The 24,854-nt window shown below is 34.5% G+C and overlaps 2 protein-coding genes across 6 annotated transcripts; both read left to right on the forward strand.

Annotated features, from left to right (window-relative positions):
- Window positions 1–524: 524 nt before the first annotated feature.
- Window positions 525–7,947, forward strand: LOC100816486 (signal recognition particle subunit SRP68). Its single transcript, XM_003525386.5, has 14 exons — window positions 525–686; window positions 791–887; window positions 1,027–1,093; window positions 1,477–1,587; window positions 2,131–2,326; window positions 2,941–3,026; window positions 3,298–3,493; window positions 4,360–4,471; window positions 5,130–5,257; window positions 5,343–5,549; window positions 5,690–5,799; window positions 6,524–6,653; window positions 7,272–7,418; window positions 7,580–7,947. Exons 2-14 carry the CDS (start codon window positions 797–799, stop codon window positions 7,808–7,810), a joined length of 1,812 nt encoding a protein of 603 aa, XP_003525434.1. The 5' UTR covers window positions 525–686; window positions 791–796; the 3' UTR covers window positions 7,811–7,947.
- A 1,746-nt stretch (window positions 7,948–9,693) lies between these two features.
- Window positions 9,694–23,557, forward strand: LOC100792517 (ADP-ribosylation factor GTPase-activating protein AGD3). 5 transcript variants are annotated; one of them, XM_041015627.1, is made up of 20 exons: window positions 9,694–9,941; window positions 10,212–10,288; window positions 10,461–10,556; window positions 11,277–11,347; window positions 14,287–14,349; window positions 14,858–14,902; window positions 17,255–17,320; window positions 17,427–17,474; window positions 17,565–17,660; window positions 17,749–17,790; window positions 18,408–18,623; window positions 18,744–18,863; window positions 18,951–19,175; window positions 19,249–19,335; window positions 19,423–19,758; window positions 20,547–20,692; window positions 20,759–20,852; window positions 21,850–22,015; window positions 22,098–22,347; window positions 23,148–23,557. In XM_041015627.1, exons 1-20 carry the CDS (start codon window positions 9,916–9,918, stop codon window positions 23,254–23,256), a joined length of 2,379 nt encoding a protein of 792 aa, XP_040871561.1. In that variant the 5' UTR covers window positions 9,694–9,915; the 3' UTR covers window positions 23,257–23,557. The 5 variants fall into 5 exon arrangements, with proteins under 5 accessions (XP_040871561.1, XP_003524480.1, XP_040871562.1 ...); XM_003524432.4 differs by having other exon boundaries at window positions 9,695–9,941; window positions 10,456–10,556; XM_041015628.1 differs by lacking the exon at window positions 10,461–10,556 and having other exon boundaries at window positions 9,697–9,941.
- Window positions 23,558–24,854: the final 1,297 nt, after the last annotated feature.

Here is a 24,854-nt window from a genome sequence, read left to right on the forward strand (position 1 = left end):
TGAGGAGGCCCCCTTGGTTCATGCTATATATACTTGATAATAATATGGAAATTGACTTGAACTGAACTCTCATGATGCCGTGGCCAGGTCCACAAAAAATACGGCTTATGTTGATCAAGAACAAATTGGAATTAATGGAAATGCAATCATCGGTTTTAATGGTGGAATTCTGTATTAAGATGTTGGATGATGTCTATTCCAATTATGAAATAGCTATTCCAAAATACATCTGTAACATTCTAGAATAGATATTTCGAAATACATTTCTGGATTATCAGTTGCATTTTGGAACAACTGTTCATAAAATGTTTTATTTTCTTATATACTGTATCCCCCAATATGATTGCTAGAGTTTGCAGTGTGCAATTGTGCATGTTAATGGAGGTGGGTCAAGAAGTTCCTGTTCATAGGAAATGGAAGGAAGGGTAATGTTGGGATATTTTAAAATAAGGAGGTGAAGGAAGCAAAAGACCTCTACCACATGTCAAAGCGGAAGGCCCGGCCCATTTAAACACATGGGTAGACTACACTGCATCTCTTTACCGGGGGTCTTCACTTCCTTCCTACCGTGACAGTTCCATTCATTTTCGGAGCGCTTTTGTTATTGCGCACATAAAAAATTCGCAGCGGCACCACTTTGCTTCAACCTCTACCCTTTCACGACACTCGAAGCCCTCGCTGGCCAGGTTTGTCTCATTCCCTATCCTTATTATTTCGAGATCTGTTGCAGCGTCTTCAATCGAACCTTCAATTTTTATTTTCTTCTATCTTTTGCTCACTCATTAATCAGGACTCGATGGGAAAGGAGAGCCAAACGTCCGCTATGGAAATCGACGCTCCAAAATCGATGAATTCCGATCTGATCGTTCCAAAATTCTCCATCAACGGTTTGTTTTCTCCTTCGTTGTGCATTGGTGTTCCATTCCGCGCTATTCCTTTCACCAACGAAATGGAAAATAATACAGCATTTAACGGTGAACTTTGGTGATTGGTTTAATTAATATTTTTGTTTAAAAAATTTACCAGTGCTGCAGCTCTTAAAATCTGCGCAAATGCAGCATGGCTTGCGTCATGGAGACTACACTCGCTATAGGTATGTATTTGTATAGTAGCTAACATGATGTCAAATAGCGTTCAATTTTTTTAAAATTTAATTTAATTTAATTTGTGTATCTAGATGTGTTTTGTAAATCTGTATCCCTAAGAATGATTCATCTGGGAGACTCAATGTGCTAGTTCTATTACTAAACAGCTAAAAATGTTTACTGATGTGTCAGTTTCGCTTTTATTCTGAATGCTTTGAATGACAGTTTTCCTTTATAATTTTGTGCTCCTTGGGGCTTCATGGCTTTAGAGTCTTCTAGCATTATGGACCAGCCATTCAATTTATGTGATTTAAGCTGCTTGTTGCTTTAGCTATCATGTTGAAACATTATACCGATTTGTAATAGACATAATTTTCCCTCAATATTGTAGGAGGTATTGCACAGCTCGTTTGAGGAGGTTATATAAATCGTTGAAGTTTACCCATGGTCGTGGCAAATATGCAAAAAGGGCCTTAACTGAGTCTACTGTCACCGAAGTAAGGTATGCTTTACGTACGGTATTTTTCTTTTCTGATATAAGTTTTGGCACCTTTTTGTAGTTGACTTAGTTTGAGATTTTGTTATAGAAGGCAAGAATATTAAAAGGATTGGCTCCAATTGGTTGTTAGCTATCAGGCTTTTCTATCTTTGTTGTCCTTGACCCCTCTCCCCTTCCCCTCCCTCACATTCATGCCTCATGCCACCGATTCCAGCATCTACTATTCCCTTGCCCTGCTTCCACGGTGAATGTTTGTTAGGATGTGGTATAACAGAAAATTTTCCACTACCTTCCCTGTCACTTCCCATCCTACCCCTGTTCCTCTTCTTCCTTCGACAATAGTCCCATGAGTTAGCCAATCAAAAAATCCTTAAATACATATATGAAACCATCATTTAGACCTTGTTTTGTCTTTATTCCTCTTGCTTTTCTCAAAACCTTTTTCAATAATTTATTGGAAAAGGAAAATAAATATTTCATCTGCCTGGTAACTTTTTCAATTATACATTTATGTCTAACATTGGAAGTGTTATGGTTTCGAATCAGGTTTCTTCATGTAATTCTCTATACAGCAGAGAGAGCTTGGAGTCATGCCATGGAGAAAAGGCAGCTTCCAAATGGCCCAAATGCACGTCAGCGCATATATTTGATTGGTAGGTTGCGGAAAGCAGTAAAATGGGCTACTTTGTTTTCACAATTGTGTGCGGTCAAAGCTGATTCTAGAACATCCTTGGAAGCTGAGGTGTGTCTTTTATTTCCCCATCTAATTATGGTTAGTTTACTGCAGTATTTTGTTCCCCCTTCTCCTGGTGCTGTTTTTTTACAATCCACTGCTTCAGAGAGATCAACTAGCTAGCATTTCAAGTGTCTATATTTCCTATTATTATCTATGGAATCATATTTTTTTTTATTTGTATTTTCTTTTAAGATTTTAACTGTTTGGTTTGATCAAAATAGATAGTAAACCTAGAAAAAAAGTAAGATTTACATCAACACATGAGAATTAATAAGGCAAAATATTCTTCTGGTTCATGAACAGGGATAAATTTCAATTCATTTCATCCCTCAATTGCATTTCCGTTTCAGTTTTGTGCTTAAAATTGCAGTTTAGCATCTTTATTTCATTAGTTTTTTTTCCTTAAACAAATTGAACTTACACATTATGGGATATGTTACCTATTCTGTTTTTGTTTGATAATTATTTATCAATTAAAAACTTTTAGGAGACATGCTATTTAAAATGTAAATACTTTGGAGGCTTTAGCCTTTTGTTTTTTAATCTAAGGTGGATAACTATTTATCTTCTGTTGATGAAAATGAACATTCTTTCTCTTTTTGTTGTTCACTGAATTTTAGGCTTATGAATCCTATATGAAAGGGAGTTTGTTGTTTGAGCAAGATCAGAATTGGGACGTGGCTTTAAAGAACTTCAAAAGTGCTAGGTACATTGACCCTGCTTCCATGATTCATACATATTGCCTTGAAAAAAAGAAGAAATACATGCCCTTTTTGGTAAAAAATAAAATAAAAAAGGGAACAACCTTATATTTGCTTGAATGAGATTAATTCTGTGACTGATTTTATATTATATGTTTTCATATGGCAAACACTTGTTTAGTTTGTGACTGTGTTATATAGCATACTAGCTTCTGGCATGCTTCTGTTTTTCTTGTTCACCCTGTTCGAGTTTTTAACCATGTCCTTATTTAATAGGGCTGTATATGAGGAATTGGGGAAATATGGAGATCTGGATAACCAAGTTTTGTGTCGTGAGCGAGTTGAGGAACTAGAACCTAGTATCCGGTACTGCCTTCACAAAATTGGCCAGTCAGATTTACAGGCCTCTGAACTTTTGCAAATCAGTGATGTGGAAGGTCCCGCATTAGACCTTTTTAAAGCTAAATTAGAGGTTGGTATAAATTTCTTTTGTATATGTATAATTGGGGAAAAGGAAAACAAGTAATATGATATGCATATATTTGCAAATCAATGTATTCATATATTTCTTATGAGGAAATGTTGCATTGGGATAAGATAGACTTTTCATTTTCTTGTTTATTCAATGAGGGGACACAATCATGTAGACATAAGATAATCTTTTAAGTATCGATATACTATCTTGAACAATCTACCTTCACACTCAAGAACTCCTGAAGTCCTAATTTTCAATTGGTTCCTTCCATTTTTCCAATAATATGGTTGGTCCTATACTACATACTATATTACCAAGACCCTTTGCATCAGGGTCCTTAGGTAGAAAGTTTTGTAAATTCCTCACATGCATCATGCCTGCCTGTATCTGGTTGGACGGAAATGAAGGGGCTAAAATCCCTCCCCACATGTTTTTGTCTCTTCTCCAATATTGGAGGGTAGAGAAAGTGATTTGTATTTTTTGGACTGTGTAGGCTAAATTGCTCCAAGATTTTATGTTATCTCTCATCTCCATTACTATTTATAATGATATGGCAGTATATTATCCATATTTTCTCTTCCCTTCCCTTGCAAGGTCTACTTTCCCTTCCTTTGCCTCCTTTTCTGGTGAACCAAACCAAACAAGGGGACCTATCCTTCCCTCCATTAAAATCCCTCCGTTCCCCTTCCCTTTTTTGAACCAACGCACTGTAAATGTCTCATGGGTATCACCTTTTTATATTAGTTTAAGTACAATATTTTCAATCAAACAGTTCTATTACTTGAACCAAGTAGGGTGCTTTTTTGGATTCATGTATGTACATCCTATGATAAAAATGCCGAATTGAATAATGTTTGTTTCAGGCTGCCATGGCTGAGGCAAGATCTCAACAAGCTGCTTCCATGACAGAATTCCTTTGGCTTGGCCACAGATTTCCAATATCAAATGCCAAAACAAGGGTTTCCATCCTGAAAGGTTGGTAGTTTTCTTCCCTTACAAATTAGCAGGTTAGTTAGTTGGAAACAAAATTATCTGTTTATTATTCTTAACAGTAATCTTTTCCTGTCTTAACCTCATCTTTGTCCCATCTCTTTTTCTACTCTGCAAAATGACATTTACTGCCCTGCATGAGATTCTTTTCTTTATGTTGTGTTTTCTTTCATGCATGTACTGCGATAAAGTTAATTAATTGCACTGCACTGTTGCCTACACCAGATGGCCTTTACTGTGATGAGTTAGAAGCTGGCCTTTTCACATCGTGGATACCTGTGATGCAAATTTTTTGAGAACTAACATTTGAATTTGTTGCAATCCTTTTCTTCCAAGGCTTTGTTTCACTTTGCCAAAATTTATTTGAAAAACAATTGGATACAGTTTTTTCCTTTGTCCATGATAAGTATATTTATCAATTCAAACACATTATATTTTGCCAAATATCAGGTGTCTTTGTGTGTGAAGTTGAGTGCATAATTTTTTATTTGCACGTGAAATGCATTCTTTTCTATAATGAATAATGTAACATTTTTTTGGGTTTTTTAAAAATGTAATTGTTTGTTTGATTTAACATATGGTAGCTTCTCTTTTAGCTAAATGCCTATATCAAGTAATATTTCTATCTGAATATTTTTCTCAGCTCAGGAGCTGGAGAAAGATATACATGGTCCCTTGGCAGACTCAATTCCAGCAGACAAAAGACTTGTTATTTTTGACAAAATCTTTTCTGCATATCATGAAGCCAGAGGCTATATTCGGGCTGATTTGGTATGGGAAATTGCTTGCTGCTGTTAACTATGAATAATTATCAAGATTTTTTTACTTGTTAGTATTAATTTACTGTACATTTTAGGCCACTACAGGAAGTACAGAAAGCGTGAAAGATGATTTGAATGGTCTTGATAAGGCTGTCAGTGCTGTCCTAGGAGAAAGAACCATTGATCGGAACCTCTTGTTGGTTAAGGTTGCAAAAAGCAAACTTGCAAAGCGTCATGATGATAAAAATGAAAAACTCACCAAACCTGAAGAGCTTGTTCGCTTATATGATCTCTTGCTGCAGGTTGACATCCACTTTTTGGAACTTGCATTAATTGAACAAATATCTCTTTGCATAAAGACTTTCCAGGCCACTGCATATTTATTTATGATATGCTCCTCAAATTTGAATGACACTGATAATATTAATCACACATTTGACAGAATACAGGTGATCTATCTGATTTAGTCAGTTCTGGAAGGGATAAAAAGCCAGAAGAAGTTATCTTTGCTGAAGTGTGTTCATGCAAAAGTTTGGCTTTTCGAGCCCAAAGGTTTGCTTCTTGGAGAAAATACTGTCTTATCATTCTTAGAAATTTTGTTAATTGCTTACTAAATGTACACACACTCATGGTATTTTCAGTTTTTATTTTTAAAGCTATGTTTCAAATATATATTCTTAAAAAAACATGTACCAACAACACGTATGGGATTTTGCAAAAGAAAGTTCATCAGGACACTAATTACTGTTCACCCGAAGAACCATGCTGTTCATCCCTTTTAAATTTGGGCTGGGTCTAACTCCAAAAACTAGCTCATGAGGTGAGGATTGTCCAAGCCCTTTTATGCTCTACTTTGGTCATATCTGTAGTCTATGTGGGATCTCAACTCAACACACCCACCTCATGTCTAGAATTGGACATTTTGAGTGTGTAGGTTGTAGGCCTCTTTTTTTTTTCCTATGTATAAGTATTACATTGGGAACTCTCTTGGGAGATCCGTGGAACAAAGTTCATTTTTCGACAACTTAGGGTGACCCAATATTAGAGTAGGATAGCCTTTGGTACCGTCTTTTGGTCATATTTGTACTTGATGTGGGACTTCCTCCCTCCCCTCCTCTGAGGGCCCTAGGGAGGGGGAGGGGGTCAGTGGTGGACTGGTATGAATGTATATGATTAGTGAGTGGCCAGTACAGCCAAATCTGTATCTGGTTTAGATGATGTTTCTATCTCAACTTAAAGGTACATATATTGATATGTGGTCATAACTCACATGCAGGTGCTTTTATGTTGCAAAGTCATACAGTGTGGCTGGAAAGAGGGCTGAAGCATATGCATTGTACTGTCGTGCTCGCAATTTGGCAGATGATGCCTTAAAAAAGTTCCAAATGTTGGATGGTGATAATAAGGTAATTTTAATTATTTGTTTTTTAGGATCAGATTGGTGGACTGTGGACACCTCACTGATCAGCATTTATTATTTGCGCTGCAAGATATTTTCAAATGATAACTTTGATCTAGTTGGGCACTTGGTAGACCCTGAAGTTGAGTGTGAAATCAAATGTTACAAATGGGAAAAGAATTAATCAAGTAAACATAGTATTTTTTATAATGATCTGACTCGGCATTGATCCAAAGATGACAATCCATCGGGCAACAGGAAAGAATTAAACAAAGGCCTTTTGTATAATGACCCGGTATAGATCTAAAGATGGTAATAATAAAATCAATTTGCAGGGAAAAGTGTAGAGTTATTATACTTGATTGTAATAATAAAGTATAGACACACACACACACACGCATAACAAATTATTATTTTTTTAGGCTTATTATTAAGTTATTAACATTCACTCTGTCGATTCTCCAATCAACAGTTATAATTCTGCACCTTTTTCTCTACATTACACCCCTCACTTTAAAGGTCCAATCTCATTTCAGCATTCATACCAATAATACTTAAACCCCACATTTGTATTGATTGGTTTTGTATTTTCTTTAATTTTTTCTCTGTTTTTTTGGTTTCACAGACTATGATGAAAGAGTTGGAGGATTTGTGCAATGAGTGCCGATCTAACAGTTGTATAGAGCATGCATTGGGGATCATGGAGGAGAAAAAGACTCAAGAAAATCTATCTGAAAGGGTCTCCAATATATCATTGACTGGAACTGAGCGGGTACATTTGTTTCTACTTCTCATACAAAAAATCATGGTTTTTTTTTGCTAATGCATTACCGTATGGGAAGGTTTTGACCCTATTCAATTTGTAATATCTTGGAGTTAATAGTATTTGCATGAGCATTTATTGATATATTCTGACATGTATTCCTGTTACAGTTGGAGAAGTTCCTTCTTGAGAAACTAGATGTTTATGAATCTGCTGTGGGTGATTCAAATGTGAAGTGTACACCACGCATTGCAGGCTTCCCCCCGGCTTTCCAGGCAATTTCCCGTAATCCTATTGTGCTGGATCTGGCTTATAACATGATTGAATTCCCACCTATTGAAAACAGGATGAAGAAGGATAGAAAAGCCAAGGGCGGCTTTATCAGTAGAATATTTGGATGAGTATATTTAATTAGGGTTTTTGATAAATATTGACAACTGATCTGGTGATTTCTTTTGTGGAATATTGTTATGAATTTTGAGATGTTATGTACTATACAAATCTTTGAGAGGTCTAGATATTTGGAAATTTTACAGTAGAGAGATTGTTTGTGGCTTCTATTTTTTATTTTGTCGTAGCATGACTTGAAATAAGTAGGGCAGGCTGTTACGTTTGCCATGCTAGGCTGTCGTAGAACATTCACACGCCACCGGATATATAAGGTTTGGTTTAACGGTTGGGAAGGGGGTGAAGGGAGAAGGAGGAAAATAGAGGTCTTAGGTTTGAATTTTTCTCATTGACATTTATAAAAAAAACTAACAAATTAATATTTATCGATAAAATAATTATAAAAAAATTATACATGCTACATGTGAGGGCGAGTCCTGGTGCAGCGGTAAAGTTGTGCCTTGGTGACTTGTTGGTCATGGGTTCGAATCCGGAAACAGCCTCTTTGCATATGCAAGGGTAAGGCTGCGTACAACATCCCTAATGGGATACGAAGTTTTTATACATGCTACATGTAGGTCTTGTATCCATCTTCTCAATCTCGTAATCATTAAGGGGTCCGTCTCACGTGCACTTGGCCTGTTTTAACCAAAGCCTATTATATTCACCTCTCGTTGGAGTGCTTAGAATTTCAGGCATGACATGACGAGTTTTTAATTTAATTGTAGACATGAAATGGTTGATGTTGATTTGTGAAACATAAGTATTGCTAATTTTTTTTAAGAAAACTAAAAATTACAATTGAATAATTATAAATAGGTAAAATATCAATTTAATTTGATATAGGAATTTATAAAACATGTTACAAAATATATATAAAAATGAATACTTTTCACACAACCTTTCGTTTTTTTATCCCAGGCAAGGCAGATGGGAGGAATTCCTCATTCACTTGCCTTCGACTATTTTTCGTCAATGTAATGGTCTATCAAGAGAAGCCCAAAAATGTTTAAGAGAAAAAAGAGCATAATATATTCAAGGAAAATAACAAACTCGGAAATAATCAGAAACATTTTAAAAACTCCAGCACAGCTTCTACATTATGAAAGTGGTCCCGTCCCGTCTACCTAAGAAGGGAATGAAGCATGTTCCGTTTACTCGCATTAACCCGTTGTTCTGTTGAAAAAAATAAACTTGGCCAAAATTTGAACTTGGAGTTCGGACACTTAAGTTGTGTTTGGAAATTTTGAGATTTTAGTCAAATTTTGTATAGTGCATAAAATAATTAATATGAAAATAATCTTGAGCTAAATGTGTAATTTCATTAGTGGCATTTTCATTAAAATATCCTTTTCTATGATTATACTTTTTTCATAAAATTTAGACTATATCTTTCAAAAGTGTTTTTGTGTAATATAAAAAAAATGTTATTAATTAACTGACGTCATGAAAAATTGTTGCAATTTACATTGATAACTGTTGGAGATTATTATGAACAGAGTTACGAAGTATATGTCCATATTCACACTTATATCTACAAAGTTTTGTGAATAATTTACTTATATTTGAACCCAAACTCATGGATATTCATTAAATTTTATTGTGCATGTTACTATCCTCAAATCTAGAGAATATTTACTGAGTTTAATGAACGTAGCAAGGATGGATGCTCCTTTCAATTTCACGTGTAACATGAAAGATTGAACCTACTATTAAGAAAGTTGAAAGCAACCCCACTTTGAATGCACGCCAATGCCTATGAAAAAAAAAAGACACGTCGTTTTGTTACCATACTATTTTTTCTTAGATGTAATTGGTAGAGTATGGTTGGCTTTGTTAAAAATTAATTTCATCGAAGAATCTGATATCATTTTTAATGAAATTTTCTTATAACTTATTTGAGTGAACGACAGACATGAAATATCGCAAACACTCTTAAGTCTTAACCGCTTCCTTCCTTCTTTCCTTCAAACGCGCTCCAAATATTATAATATTTGTTGTTATTTATTTTTTCACTTTCCTTCTCTCTCTGAACAAACCGTTGTAGCGATTCCTTTCTCTGCGAAACACAAGAGGACGAAGGGAAGATTTCTGGAAAAAATGCGTTTCACGAATCTCGATGACACTCCAATGTTCCGCCAACAGGTTCTCCTCTTATTCTTCCGTTTCCTTCTTTATAGTTTTCGGTGCCGTCTTCCTTTGAATATTGAATTAAACGATATATTGTGTTCAAACGGTGCCGTTTCTGTACGCATTTTGCATCTCGTGGTGATTTATGTTATCTAGCTGTTCTGTTTAAAAATTTATGAAGTCGTGTCGAGAACGTGTTTTGTGGTTGGTATAATAATAATAATAATAATAATAATAATAATAATAATGATAGGTTGGTAAATTGATGAATGGTTGTGGATGCAGCTCCTGTGTTTGGAGGAAAATACTGAATCCTTGCGCGCGAGATGCTGCAAGTTCTACAAAGGATGTCGAAAGTATATGTGAGTTTTCTCCACGTTCATCCCATCTTATTTGAAAAACTTCTTAATAATAAAACACTTATAGATAAAGGAAATAAAGGAAGGAAAATGAATTGAGCCCCTCCTCTCAAGTTAACTAATCAAGTTAACTATACATCTCATCTAACTTCTCTGGTAACACTTTTTAGGGAAGGTCTTCGAGAGTCATATAATGGGGACATTGCATTTGCAAGTGCCATAGAAAATTTTGGAGGAGGGCACAATGATCCTCATTTTGTTTCTTTGGGAGGTAAGTCTTCCCTACGCATCATTCACTTTTCCCTCCCACATGTCTTGTCTTATCCAGCTAAGACTTGTAAAAATAGTCTTGTTGGTCATTCCAACTCACTAAATCGGTCTATTATAATTTAATTTACGAATTTAGTCTTTATTTTTAACTCCAAAATTGGACGTTGACGGTTAATGGATAATGTTGACGGTCATGTGTCATAATCCCAATGGACGTTAAAATGGTGTATAAAAATTAACGTCCAATAGGACTATGACACATGGTGGTCGTCACAGTTAACGTCCAACAAGATATTATGATACGTGACCGTCAACTCAAATAGTCTGATTAAAAAAAAAATGGGGACTTAACTGGTGAATCAAATTACAATTACAGGGGACCGATTTAGTGAATTGAAATAAATAGGAAACTATTTTTGCAATTAAACCTAGAACTAAATGAATTTACTTGTGATATGCTCAATGAGAAGAAATAACTCGAAATATGCTTATTTGAAGATTACTTGGGTTGTAGCAACTAAATGAATTTACATGTCTTGTCTTATTATTTGAACAAGTCACAAGACTTAAACTGACATGCAAATTAGGTTGAGTATAACAACTAATAAGTCATGTTGCTGGAGGTATGTTCTGTTGCTCTGCATGATATTCTTAACTTTTAAGCCCGTAAATGAGCTTCCAGAATCTGTTGATTTTGATCAATTTTGTTTGGTATTCCCAGGACCTGTTATGGCCAAATTTACTATAGCGTTGAGAGAAATCAGTACTTACAAGGAACGGCTCCGGTTTCAAGTAATGATTTATCTAATGTTGTTATTGACTTTCTTGTTCTTTAGCAGTGTATTGTTTTGTAAAGGGTAGGTTTTTATACTTTTGCTGGAAACAATGCTCCATCTTCAAGCCGTCCTATTCGGAATGTTTATTGCGGAAGAGGGTGTATGTAATGAATGACATTTATGCCTTTCAGTTTCTATAATGTATAACTATTAATAAAGACAATTACTTTATTCCATTTAATGTACACATTTATTATTGTTAATTTACCCTTCAACTATTTTTAAAAACCACTCATAATAGTAATTACTGTCTAATAGCTTTTCAACATATAAGATATTATTTATAATCTATCATTATTAATGAAGACAATTATCCAATTTAGTGTACACATTTATTATTCCTAATTTATCCTTCAACTACTTTTAGAACCACTCACAATTATAAGTAGTTACTCTCTACTAACTTTTCAACATGACAATTATTATTTATAACAATTATTCCATTTGGTGTACACATTTATTATTCCTAATTTATCCTTCAACTACTTCTAAAAATCACTCACAATCACAAATAGTAGTTACTGTCTAATAGCTTTTCAGCATGACAATTATTATAATTACATTTAACTAAAAATAGTAGTTACTGTCTAATAGCTTTTCAGCATGACAATTATTACAATCACATCACATCTAACTAAAAAAAGACAGTTTTAAGGCACCAGGCACAGAGTGCCTGTTTTTCAACTAGTTCATGTAGGATCTGTGTAAGTGGGCAGTTATACTTAGTGAATGGAAGTTACTACACATAATATGACGGTTATGCTTTGATGGGGATTTTTATTTATAAGGTTGTCTCCTTTCGACATGTGTCCTGGGCCGGGGAGCGGGAAAAATAGGAACGCAAAACTCAAAAACTGCTTTACAGTTTTGCATGTTAACGGACTCCTGGTCCACTCTTCTAGTGTGCATGTGGACAATTACGGTTATATATATAAGTTTCAGAACAGAGAATATTCTCTGTAGGACACGTGAGTCTGTGGGACAACAATATCATAGTTGTGATCTGTAGTCTGTGTTTTTCTCACTTTTCCGTCTTTCGAACTTTCAATATTTCAACTAGTTTCTGGTGTTCTATCATTTTATGCTCTGACTTGCTAGATCAAAAGGAAGGGTATTTATTGAGGTCAGTGACCTTACAATGGCTAAGATGTATGGATTCATTGGAGGAAAAAATGGAAGAACTTTGAACCAAGATGGGGCATATCACATGTGGAGGAGAGAATGGGACGCATAGAAGATAGGCTTCTCTCTGAGATGCAGAGGCTGTTTGGACTTGGAAGAGATTGCTGGAGGAAGACGAGAGTTGCAGCCTCAAGGAAGGAAATTCTATCTGTCATGGCAGTCAAGAAGATAGAATTAGTCAGTTTTAATGGAGAATATCCTGTAGGACTAGGATGAACTACTCAGGCTGACACTTATTTTGAAGTTCAGAGTATTTAAGAAGTGAAGATTTTGTTTGGCCGAATTAAGTATGGATGGGTCTACCATACATTAGTTCAACTTGTTGAGATCAACTGGAGAAACACTCACTTGAGACAAGTTGAAGGTGTTAGTGGCTCGGTTCAGGGAGATACGTCGAAAATCCTTATCAAGAAGTGACAGAACCGAAACAAGAGCAATATTTAGGGTATTTTTGGGGTGCTTTTTGACCTAATCTCAAGTATAGAGTCCACACATACATTCAAGCCTAAATTCTGTTACCAAGCAATGCAATTAGCAGGAGATTTGGAGGCAGAGAAAGTTGATTTAACAGCAGGTGTTGGGGTTCAAAAAAAAGTTTCTTGGGGCTGCAACTAAACCAGCGAAATGAGGCATTGGAGCATTGGGCTAGGAGTTTGGTAACTACTACAGGGAGGCAGAATTTGACTTGTGTTGCTGTGCTGGGCAAAATTGGAGTGCAGAGAAAACAAGTACGTCTAATTTTTCATAAAATCGAGGGGCATATTCCTTTGTGACAACAGTAGGATAAAGGACAGATGGACAAGATCAGAGTGAAGGAGGATAAAATAGAGGATTATGGCATTTAACTTGTCAAAGAGTTAATGGAAAATAAAATCTAGGGGACTGTTTTAAAATGTATGGAGAAATTTCATCAATTACATCAATGTTCAGAAAAAAAGAAAAAGAAAAAACGATATTAGGGATTTTAGGAGAAGATGTGGTAGATGATGGCCAGTGAGGTAGACGAGCAGAATGAAGTGGAGAATATAGAATGTTATTACTTATTGTATTGTTTTCCTCTGCTGATATTATTTCCCCACAGATGCATTCTTCAAAAAACTGAAGGGCATTGAAGTGTTTAATTTAGAATTAGGTTGTAAGTGGACTGTTATGGTGTGGTATTTGTAAGTTTGAGAACAAAGAATATCTTTGTAGGAGACGCTGAGTCCCTGGGACAGCAATATCATTGCTGTAGTGTGTAGTCCGTGTTTCTTTTTTGTGTTTCAATAAATATTTCAACTTGTTCCTAATGTTCTATCAATTTTGCTGAGTGCTTATTCATGAGTATAGGGATGCCCTTTTGTATAATTTCAAAAATGTGACTGTTAGCTTTACTTATTCCTCATTGTAGAATAACAAACTTATGGTACTCAGGTGCATTTACAAACCATAAGTAAAACTTGGTACATAGTTGATACTTGATAGTGCCTGTTATGTGCCCAGATCCTATGGCAGTTTAGTTACAGCCTGTAATAAATTTTGGCCCATGATAGTAAGATAAACACTTGACCACTGGTGAAACTTGTGCCTTTCCAGTATTTTACTTTTAAAATTTGAGCTTCTATTGCAAGTATAACTTGTCACTTTATGTTGATTGGAATTCCCCCCTAATTAAATTATAGGCATTGCTCTAATTGATGTTGCTATACTGACTTAATTAATATTGCTTCTTAGGTAGAGCACATTTTCAATGACCAGTTACTACCCATTGTCGATGTTGACATCCATGAAGTCAAGGTATACTGTGAGTAGTAAGATTTTTTTTAATGTTCATATACAATAGTGTTGATTATTATACATCAAAACGATGGAACAGTAAGATGTCATACTTAATGATATGGCTTAGCTCCAGTAGTTTCTCTAGTGGATCTATTTAAGTCATAATTCGTAAAGCAGTACGATGTTGCCTTTCCTCTCTCAAGTTATGTACAGCTCTTGGTAGTGAAATCTCATGAAATAAATCGTTTGTCCAGTTCTGTTTTATACTATATTTTATTGGTAAGGAAACAGTAAAGTCGAAATTATGACTGCTGTAAAAACTGTGATTGAATAACTTCTTTAGAAGAATGTCAATCAAAACTATTCATGGTGAAGTTATCAATGTTCAATTTAAAAGTGAACACTCTTTGGCCTGAGGTTTGCTTTCCATATCTAATAATACTTTCATATTTTTCTGCCTCCATATGACTGGTTTAATGTTTGTTTGTTTTTTTTTTAATTCTAATATTTCAAGCATTGCTTGCAGGAAGCTCGTAAGCGTTTTGATAAAGCTTCCCTTGTATATGACCAGGTGCCTCTCATTTTCCTATGAAAGTTACATAGTGTGATGAACTCTGCATCAATACATTTTGGGTAAAGTGTGTTTAAAGTCTTTGAAGTTTTGGTCAAAATTTGTTTTAGTCCCTACATTTTAAATATGGTATTATCCTTGTATTTCTGAAATTTGGTGGATCTGGTCCCTTGTCAGGTTAAAATGAAGTATAGGATCAGGGATGAAATCCATGCATAAAATATGTTAGGATCGCGTAAAGTCAAACATATTCTAGGCAATAGTAACAATGGACTCAAAAGTTCAGATATCGAACCCAAAGGACCAATTGTATTTCCAATTAGTCATATTTATTAAACTAACAGTATGAATGATTAAAAATAGGAATTAAATATTTTTTATGATTTTGATTTTTATAAGAAAACAAATAAATGAATATAAAAAGAGGTTTTGAGTTATAATAAGAGTGTGCAAGGGTTATGACTTACTAGTACCAATTTTTTTTCCAGCCTTAATCCTAATGAAATCATGGATCTATCAACTTAAATCAAAAGATAAAATCAATTTTAGGGATGATGATTAAGGATTAACTAATCTATCGTAGATTATCCAAACAGCTTGATTACGCAATTTGATACAAAACATTTTTCACCTAGATCTATCAATTACATAGAGATGATCACTATTATGCAATCGATTGAGTATTAGAATGATCGATTCCAACTAAAGACTAAAATAAGGAAGAAAATTAATTAACATAAAATAATGAGAAATTCCATTAAGGATAAGGAGAGGAATACATTTTGATAGCTACATCATAACCCAGGTTGAGGGTAGGTCCTAGGGGAAGTTATAAACATCTTTCCATACTTTGTGTCTAGAGTACTTCATTTTATTTCCTCTGCATTATTGGGTTTTAGCGATATTTATCATGCGGACTAGGGGATTAGCCACTCATGATCAAAGCAAAACTAACAATCTTATAAAAAGTAAACATAAACATACCAATAGGCAAGAACGAGGGTCACATTCGTCCAAGCGATGTTGTTCACGATCTTCAACTCTCAAAAACCCTTTAGGTTCTCTCAAAATTGTAAAATGATAAAAATATAACTGAACAATTCACTTTTACAAAGCCTAGAGAGCTATATATAGCTTCCTAAAGATATCTGCAAGAAAAGGCGCAGGTGCACTATGGCCAGCCGTGGTCGGAAGTGACACTGAAGCCTTGAGTCATTATGAATTGACTACGACCCTCATGAATTTATCATAGCCGTTATTGTATCCTTGAGGCTATTTTGGGAGGGTTGTTATCGCCTGACTATGGTCATGTTGATTGCCACGGCCATGGTAAATGTACGATGGCCATGATCAAGTGTAGAGTCTTCAAATCTTAAATTTGTGTAATTTTCAATTCTTTCTTTCAATTGAGCAGTTGTGTCTTTGCAATACAAAACTAGTGTTTAAACTTGAATTCTGCCAAAAAATGCATGTAAAATGACACAAAAACTCGTACAAAATACCACTCAAGGTGGTTTATCATCCACCATATTTTAAAAAAATGAGGACTAAAACAACCGTTTTTAAAATGTAGGGACTAAAATCAATTTTCACCAAATGTTGAGGGACCTATAATACATTTTACCTGTAGATTTTCTTTTTTTCTTCTGCTACATGTGTTTATCTCCTTGAGATATACAATTTACTAAATAAGAAGCATAAGAGCTTCTCTTTTTAACTGATACCAAGAGTATGATAATCAGTATAATCTATTTTTCACAATTCACAGGTCAATCAATATTTGGATTGTGTAGATGCTTCCTAGTCAATGACCATCATGGATTTATACTTCAAATTCTCCAGTTCACTTGTTGAATTTTTATGTTGTTGCATCAAAATTTGATTATTGAGAGAGTAATTTTGCAAACAGCTTTTTTGTCCCAAAAACTGCTGAAATATCTAAAAATAATCTTTCCCGAACATGCTCTAAGAATTCAGGATTTAATGGTATAATTAAATGAGATAATGGAAACTGACCTTGCAGTTTAATGTCAGTGATTTTCAAATTCTCCTTAGGTCAAATTGCCTTAAAATCAAGTTTGATCTTTCAGTTATTCTCATTTCATATAACCTTAAAGTTCTTGCATTTTTTTTTTTTTGGCAAAATCAATTGCTCCCTCAGTTCCTGGAGATACAACCCTCAGGAAGTACTTGTATTTTATTGGTGAACTACATCTCAAAAGTTTAAATTGTGTCTGTGGTACTTATGAAGGAGTATGATGCATGAGTTTGTGTGTCTATGTAGTGCTGTGGAAAGTTCACTTACATATTTCTTGATCATAACCTGCAAGCAATGTGGATTTTGTGCTACAGGCACGTGAAAAGTTTATGTCACTGAAAAAAAGCACTAAGATTGACATTGCCACTGTCATAGAAGAGGTATTTCCAGCAGCTTTTCTTTGGCATGTTTGATTCGGAAATTAGTCAAATAGCTTGCCGTGAGTTACTATGATCCTTTGAATCTAATATGGTAGAGACATTCCAGGAGTTGCAGGATGCAAGAGCATCATTTGAGGAAGCCCGTTTCAATCTGGTAATTTAAGTTGCACAAGAGATGCTACTTAGAAAAGGAAAGATGTGTATATCATTAAGGATTAACCACATGACGTTTTTAACCATCTAGGTTGGCACTCTTAATAACATTGAGTTCAAGAAGAGATTTGAGGTTTTAAAGGCTGTAACTGGAATTATGGATGCTCATCTTCGATACTTTCAACAGGTATATGGCATAATCACATGTACATATACGGAACTTTTTCCAAATCTATATTGCACCTATGCTATAACTGAAAATTCTTCTCTTGCAGGGGTATCAGCTATTACATCAGTTGGAACCTTTAATTAGTGAGGTTTTGTTATTAGTTCCATTTTTTTTTTATTTTAACTTGACTGCTGCCAGTACACATAGTTCTTTTCCACAGATAAATAGATGTCATTTTGTTTTGATTTTTCTAAAACTAAAAAACCAAAGGGGATCAGGCAGCCACAACACATAGTTAATGTATCTACCATCTGACTGTTAGGTTTATTTAACACATTTGGAATTGTTAGAATAATGTACTTCCTCAAAACTCAAAACCTTGAATAATTGGTAGGGGCATCCAGACGTGAAACCCACCAATTAATCAGTGTGATATATTTGCTTTCAAGAAAAGAACAAAATTTTTGGTTGAAATTATGATTAGCGTTCCTGATTATTGTCTGAATGTTCGATTTTCTGTCCATATCTGAGGTGCCTTTTTTTTTTTTTTCTTGAAGAGATTTTCAATGGTTTAATTAAAATTGATTTGCTACAATTTAGTGGCTAAATTTAGAAACTATAAGATTAATAGTCTCCTTCCTGTGAGGCATGATATTGATCCAAGGGTGGGCATTAACCATCATTGGAAAAACTGAACCTTTTTCTTAACTTTATGCTAAGAGGAAGGGGTAGAATGCCAAAATATTTGATTCGGCTATGTTGCAGATTATGGATTATGTAAAACAGTCAAAAGAAAGTTACAATCAGGAGCAGATTTCACTTTATGAAAGAATGCAAGACTACAAAAAACAAGTTTATGAAGAAAGTAGGTTGTCCTTGAATGGTCCTTATGGTTCTCCTAGTAGAGACTCTGCACCTCCGTTTTCTAGGATATCAAATGAAGTGGCAGATGTAGTGATGGAATCCGCTGCAAATGGAAAGGTATTTTAGAATTTGACGTTTCCTTCTTTCTGAGATTTATGTATTACTTCATTTTAAAACTTTTCAATTCTGAGTTGAGTCCTGTCCATTGCCGTTTCTTCATCGCTTGCAAAATTTTAGGTTCAAATCATTCGACAAGGATATCTTTCTAAACGATCCTCCAATTTGAGAGGTGACTGGAAAAGAAGGTATTTTGTTGTTGACAGTCGAGGAATGTTGTACTACTATCGCAATCCATATGTAAGTAACCAACTAAAACTCGACTTTTAATACACTAAACTAGGTAATGCTCATTCTTCTAAATAAATGCTGAGCGTCCCGTTTCAGGGCAGCAATCAACCATCTCCAAAGAGGAATAGTGGCACTGAAAATGGTTCTGGGCTTCTGAGTCGATGGCTTTCTTCTCATTACCATGGGGGTGTCCATGATGAAAGATCTGTAGCACGTCATACAGTAAGCCTGCTGACATCAACAATCAAGGTTGATGCTGACCAGTCGGATTTAAGATTCTGCTTCAGGATTATTTCGCCATCGAAGAACTATACGTTGCAGGTACGTATTCCAAAACTTTATCAGTTTAAAGTTTGGGCATTTATCATTACTTATACTAAAGGAAGCAATGCAGGCAGAAAATGCAGTGGATCAGATGGATTGGATGGAAAAGATAAATGGAGTAATTGCCTCCTTATTGAGTGTCCAGACACTGGGAATGGTACGTAGTAGATATTTTGTTTTATATGCATCTTTTGATACCCATTTAAAATTTGATTATTACAATTGTAAAACAATTATGTGACAGCCTCTCTCAGCTGACTCAGAAAACGGCGACTCTTACTCTGATGACAATATTGATAAGTTAGAAAGCTCTCCAGATGATGATCACACTGTGACTGTGAAGTCTGCATCCAAGAATCCCACCCCTAAAAACCAGTTTCGTTCATCTAGAAGTTTGCAGTTGCATAAACACAGTATGAGAATTGAAAAACCAATTGATGTTCTTAGGAGGGTGAGTGGGAATGACAAATGTGCTGATTGTGGTAAACCTGAACCAGAATGGGCATCCTTAAACCTTGGCATCCTTATATGCATTGAGTGTTCTGGTGTTCATCGTAATCTTGGTGTACATATATCAAAAGTAAGTATTTGAGGGCGCACATTTAATCTTACAATTTAATGTTGTATATGGCTCATATCTTATAAAATTTTACTGAATAAAAGCTAGAGACAGGGTTAGAGGACCTGGTACCTGGTACCTCAAAGCCCTCACTTCTAGCTAACAATTGTTACTCTTAAAAATATAAATTAATTAAATTATAAGTTTAAAGTTTTATTGTCTGCATATATGGAGAATAATGATAATTAGTCAAGTTATTACTGGCAGAAAATTTGAGGGTTTGCCTTTTTTAGTCTCCCAAATTAAAATTTGAATTTTTTAGTTCCTTAAATTCAAAAATATCTTTTTTAGTCCTTCTTACACTCAAAAACTACCAAAAATCAATCAAGAAGGACTAAAAAAAGTGTTTTACCACTTTAAGGGACTAAAAAAATACAAATTTTAAATTAGGGAACTAACAAAGATAAACCCCTAGATTTGAGGGACTAAAACATAATTAAGACAAAATTATTTTTAAACTCTGAATCTAACATTACTTTCTTTTTATCTATATAAAAACTGTCCAGTAGTCCCCATCAACGGCTGGACAGTTCTGTCTTTTTTTATTTTTTTAATATTTTACTCTCTGTTCTTTTCCTCTCTTTTCTGTCACTTAAAAACCCTTGCATTTGCACGGGATCCACTCCTAATTTAATCAACCCCCTTTCAACAGTATCATTTTTAGTAATTTTTTTATCAGTAAAAGGGAAAACAAATCCTTTTGTTTTCATTCTCACTTTTGCAGCTAAGTTGGGAAACATTTTTTGCAGGTAAGATCACTGACACTTGATGTTAAAGTGTGGGATCCCTCTGTTTTAAGTATGCTTAAGTCACTGGGCAATCTTTTTGCAAACTCAGTTTGGGAGGAGCTGCTGTATCCACCGAGTAATTTGCAAACTGTTGACACCCCTGCGAGGTAAGTGCTGCAAAAAATGAGGGGATTATCTGTTTGAACTTATGCTAATATGTACCTGCAATGTAGTTCATCCAAGGAAAATGGAGAGGAGTTCTTTCATGCAAGAAAACCAAAACATGACGATTCTATTTCATTAAAGGAAAGGTTCATTCATGCAAAGGTATTCTAAGAAAATTTCAAGTTTCTTTTGCTATTACCTTTTTTCAGAAAGATGGGGGAAGCTTGAATCCCCCAACTTTGAGAAGTAAAGAATTCATAGCCTATATTTTCCAACTTCGAATAACAGTAAGTAAATGTATTCTTAGCCTAAAATCTCTTAAGAAATAACTAAAGCGATCTAGAAATGTACACTCTATTTGTTTCTCTATTGTATTGACTTCTATTGGAAGTTGAAAGTTGGGCATCCAATATGGTGAACTCTGTAGCATATTTGATTTGCTGATATCCAGTTTTTTGTACCTTTATGATATGATAATATCTCAGTCTAGTTATTAGTTCATCCAGTTAATGAATCATCATGTGGTTGTTAGAGATGCGACGAAATCATTCATGAACGTTCAACTCAAGCTTTTGAAAGAACTAGTTGTTGACATTATATCAAGGTCTCTATGACCAAGTGGTCAAGATTTTGATCCTTGGCTCCCCCATTCTTCTCATTAAAGTTGAATTTCAGACATGGTAAAAATGGGTTTGTGCATTGGATGTGCTTTAAGTCTATAGGAATCTTGTATGTAGAGTCACGGGAGATTTGAAAACGCAATTAATGAGTCTTCACGTAATTACCGAGATTTTATATTCATGGATAGAGTAAATGGCCACTTTGTGTTCTAGTTCGGACTGCAGGTTTTGGTCAGTTCGGTAGTTTGCTTACTTATTTTTTGCCCAGTAAAGTAGAGTTCATTTAATAGAATGACCAGATAAGGTTGACAGCTTTACAACTGTCTCCATTTGCTATCTTAGATTTCTCAAGCTCTACTGCATAAAGTCTCAACTCTTAATTGTCCCATGTTACACCACTATTTCCTTATTTAACCTTAGATAGGTTATAGGTTTACTTTTTCTACCTTTATAAATAGCCTTTAGCATTTAGTGGCAATCTAATTATTGAAGTATTACTTGACGGAAGTTTAATATATGTTGACGGTTTCTTATTGCAGTATTCTGAGAAAATATTTATTCCCCGGACAAAGAAATATCACCCTCTCTTTTCACCCGCACAACTGGTGCTGGAAAGCATCTATGCCAATGATAAGAAAGCAGTCTACCAGCATATTATCAAGTCAGATTTTGACATCAATGCCATCGGTTGGCAAGCATCGTCTGGTATGTCTTATTATTCCAGAAGTCTAAACTCCAGTGAAGTTTTTGGTGTTGGAAAACCAGTAAGTAATGAGCTGTTGTGCAGATGACTCTTTCAACATGGTTTCTTCAAATAATTTAAACATTGCCTCTCAAAGTGAAATTCAGCCCATTGAGGCCATACAAGATGGTTCTAGCGTGCTTCACCTTGCATGCCTAACTAGTGACATTGGCATGGTGGAGCTGCTCCTACAACATGGGGCAAATATAAATGCTTGTGATTCTAGAGGTCAGACACCACTACATTATTGTATTATTAAAGGGAAGACCGCAGCTGCAAAAGTGCTTATCATGAGGTAATTAATTGGACGTTTTCTTGTATGTCCCTATCATTTTCAATCATCGTATTCTATATGCTATCTTCACTTTATAGTCATCAAAGGATCAACTACACATTTACACTGCCTCCAGTCCCGGAGGAAGATACCAAACCTTTAGGGATACTAAAGCATTCTCCCCCACATCATATATATGTTATACATACATTTATTGTATATGCTAGCTAAACAATTGAGTTCGTGCAGAACTTTATGAAATTTGAATGTTTATTAATTTATTCTTCCATTTCATCATTGCTTCATAATTTCGTATTGGAGTCATAGTAATGCTTGGCAGAATAAGCTGTAAACAGATTATCATGCACATTTGCTCATTGTAAGCATGATATTTGCTCATAGAAAAAGTTATACTATTTTTATTTTGCTTGGGGGAAGGAATCAGAGAGAAATAGTGCGTTGAAATGTTTTTCTTGTTTATTATCTAAAATGGCACTAGTTAAGTTTCTTTTTTTATAATATGAAAATATCATTTCTGTAATTCATTATTGACCCTTTTTCCTTTGGTAAGTTGTACACCATACCCATACAACAGGAACTCGAACTTGAGATTAGATTGTTGGAATTAAAATCTCATTCAAATGAGTTTTTTGCTTGACCGTGAAGTAGCCTTATACTTGTACCATGATAAATATTGTATTTCAATTTTAAACTTAAGTTTCATGGAAATTTTCTTCATATACTATCTCTGATATGCTGTGTTCATGGTTGATAAGTTGTGGTTTACTTTGGAAAATTGACATAGAATGCCAACATTACAGGGGAGCCAATACATATGTCGCAGATAAAGAAGGCAAAACTCCTGTTAAGCTTGCATCAGAATCTGGCTGTGGTGATGATGAAATTCTCGCTCTCTTGACAAGCAGATGACATGTTTAAAATCTTACAATGAGCGGTCATTAAATTCCTTGTTGTGACTTCTCGAGAAGATTAAGATTGAGGACCAACTAGCCATGCATACGAGCACAAAGAGGCCTGGTGGTTTAGTTTTATTGGGCCATGTTGTATAGTGTAATTATCTTCTTAATTGATGGATGTGATGGGCTGATTGTGGGGTTTCACGTCTATTCGAATGTTCAACTTTGCAGCCTCCATTCTCATTAAATTTTTGGGACTCAGATCATTGTCATGTATTCCAAGGACTGTATATATAAGTTACTTTAAATGATTATTCAACAAGGTGTATAAGTTCATTCAAAAAAAGAAGAAACAGATGAAGAAGAAAAGAGGTTTAATGTAAGGATCTTAATAAAGTATGGCCCAGTTACAGCAGAGAAATGTGAGGGACGTTCTATAAACGTGAATCTTAATTAAGTTGTTGATTATGACAGAATTGTTAGGTTCAATGTTCCATCAGGTAGTAAAAATCATTATTTTTTTTAATTAGAAAAATGTCTTGTCCATAATACCGCATACTTAAAAGGATATTAGTGACTTTCAGAAACCATATATAACTTGGTTGAGTGATTTTTTTATACAAAGGTAAAAAAACTAGAAGTTATAATATCATGCTGCTCGGGTTCAAGTTTCTTATTACTATTTTGTTCTTCGTTTGATTAGCATTATTTTTAGGGAAATAATTTTTAAAAAATTCAGAAGTTGATACAAAATAAACAATTTTTCTCTCTTGAATAAGTTGAATTAAACACACCTAATCTACTTCAATTCACTAGAAAAAACACCTAATGTTGGTAACTTTTTCAAATAAGATGTTTAGTCGTCACTTGGATTTTAAAGAAAAAATATCAATTTTAAAACAAATAGATATAAATAAATAAATAAAAGTCCGACTCAGTTAGTTTTTTCCGGTCTAATTGTTTTCAAAATCACTTCCTTCACTTTCAATGATGTGTTAACAATTTGAGAGGTTCATGTAACCAGCATTTTCCATGTTTCATAATTTAGGTGGATAATGTATTTTAGATAAATGTTATTAAGGAAATTAAATCACACGCTACACCTTGATGCGTAATTCTAAATGTATCTCTAAACGTATTTTAAAATAAACATTTTTTTATGAGTATCAAGATTTGAACCTATTCACACATATCCCAACCTTTATTATTAGGTCAAACCTAACGGGAAACAAACATCTTTGAAATAAAATATTAAAAAATACTAATTATTTTACTGTGAAAATATTAGGAATCTTTTAATATATAAGTTGTATTAAAAATTATATTTTTGTAAACAAATTTAATTTAATTCTTCTTTTATAAATTGAATTGAAATATAAAAAAAATGTCAAGATAAGAAATTCGAAAAGGAACCCCAAAAAAGAATGAAGATCTCCAATGGTAATCAATAGAGATGAAGTTAGGTTCTTTAACCAACAAAGAAGAAAAAAGAACATCTAAAATACCACTAAAATAAATGAGTCTGAGGTTCGTATAATGTTTTAGTGAGCGCAACTAACACTGCCCAAATCAAAAATCATACTTACCTCAATTGTACATTCATACCAATGC

Source organism: Glycine max, chromosome 5 (genome assembly GCF_000004515.6).
Source record: "Glycine max cultivar Williams 82 chromosome 5, Glycine_max_v4.0, whole genome shotgun sequence".
Taxonomy (NCBI): Eukaryota; Viridiplantae; Streptophyta; class Magnoliopsida; order Fabales; family Fabaceae; genus Glycine; species Glycine max.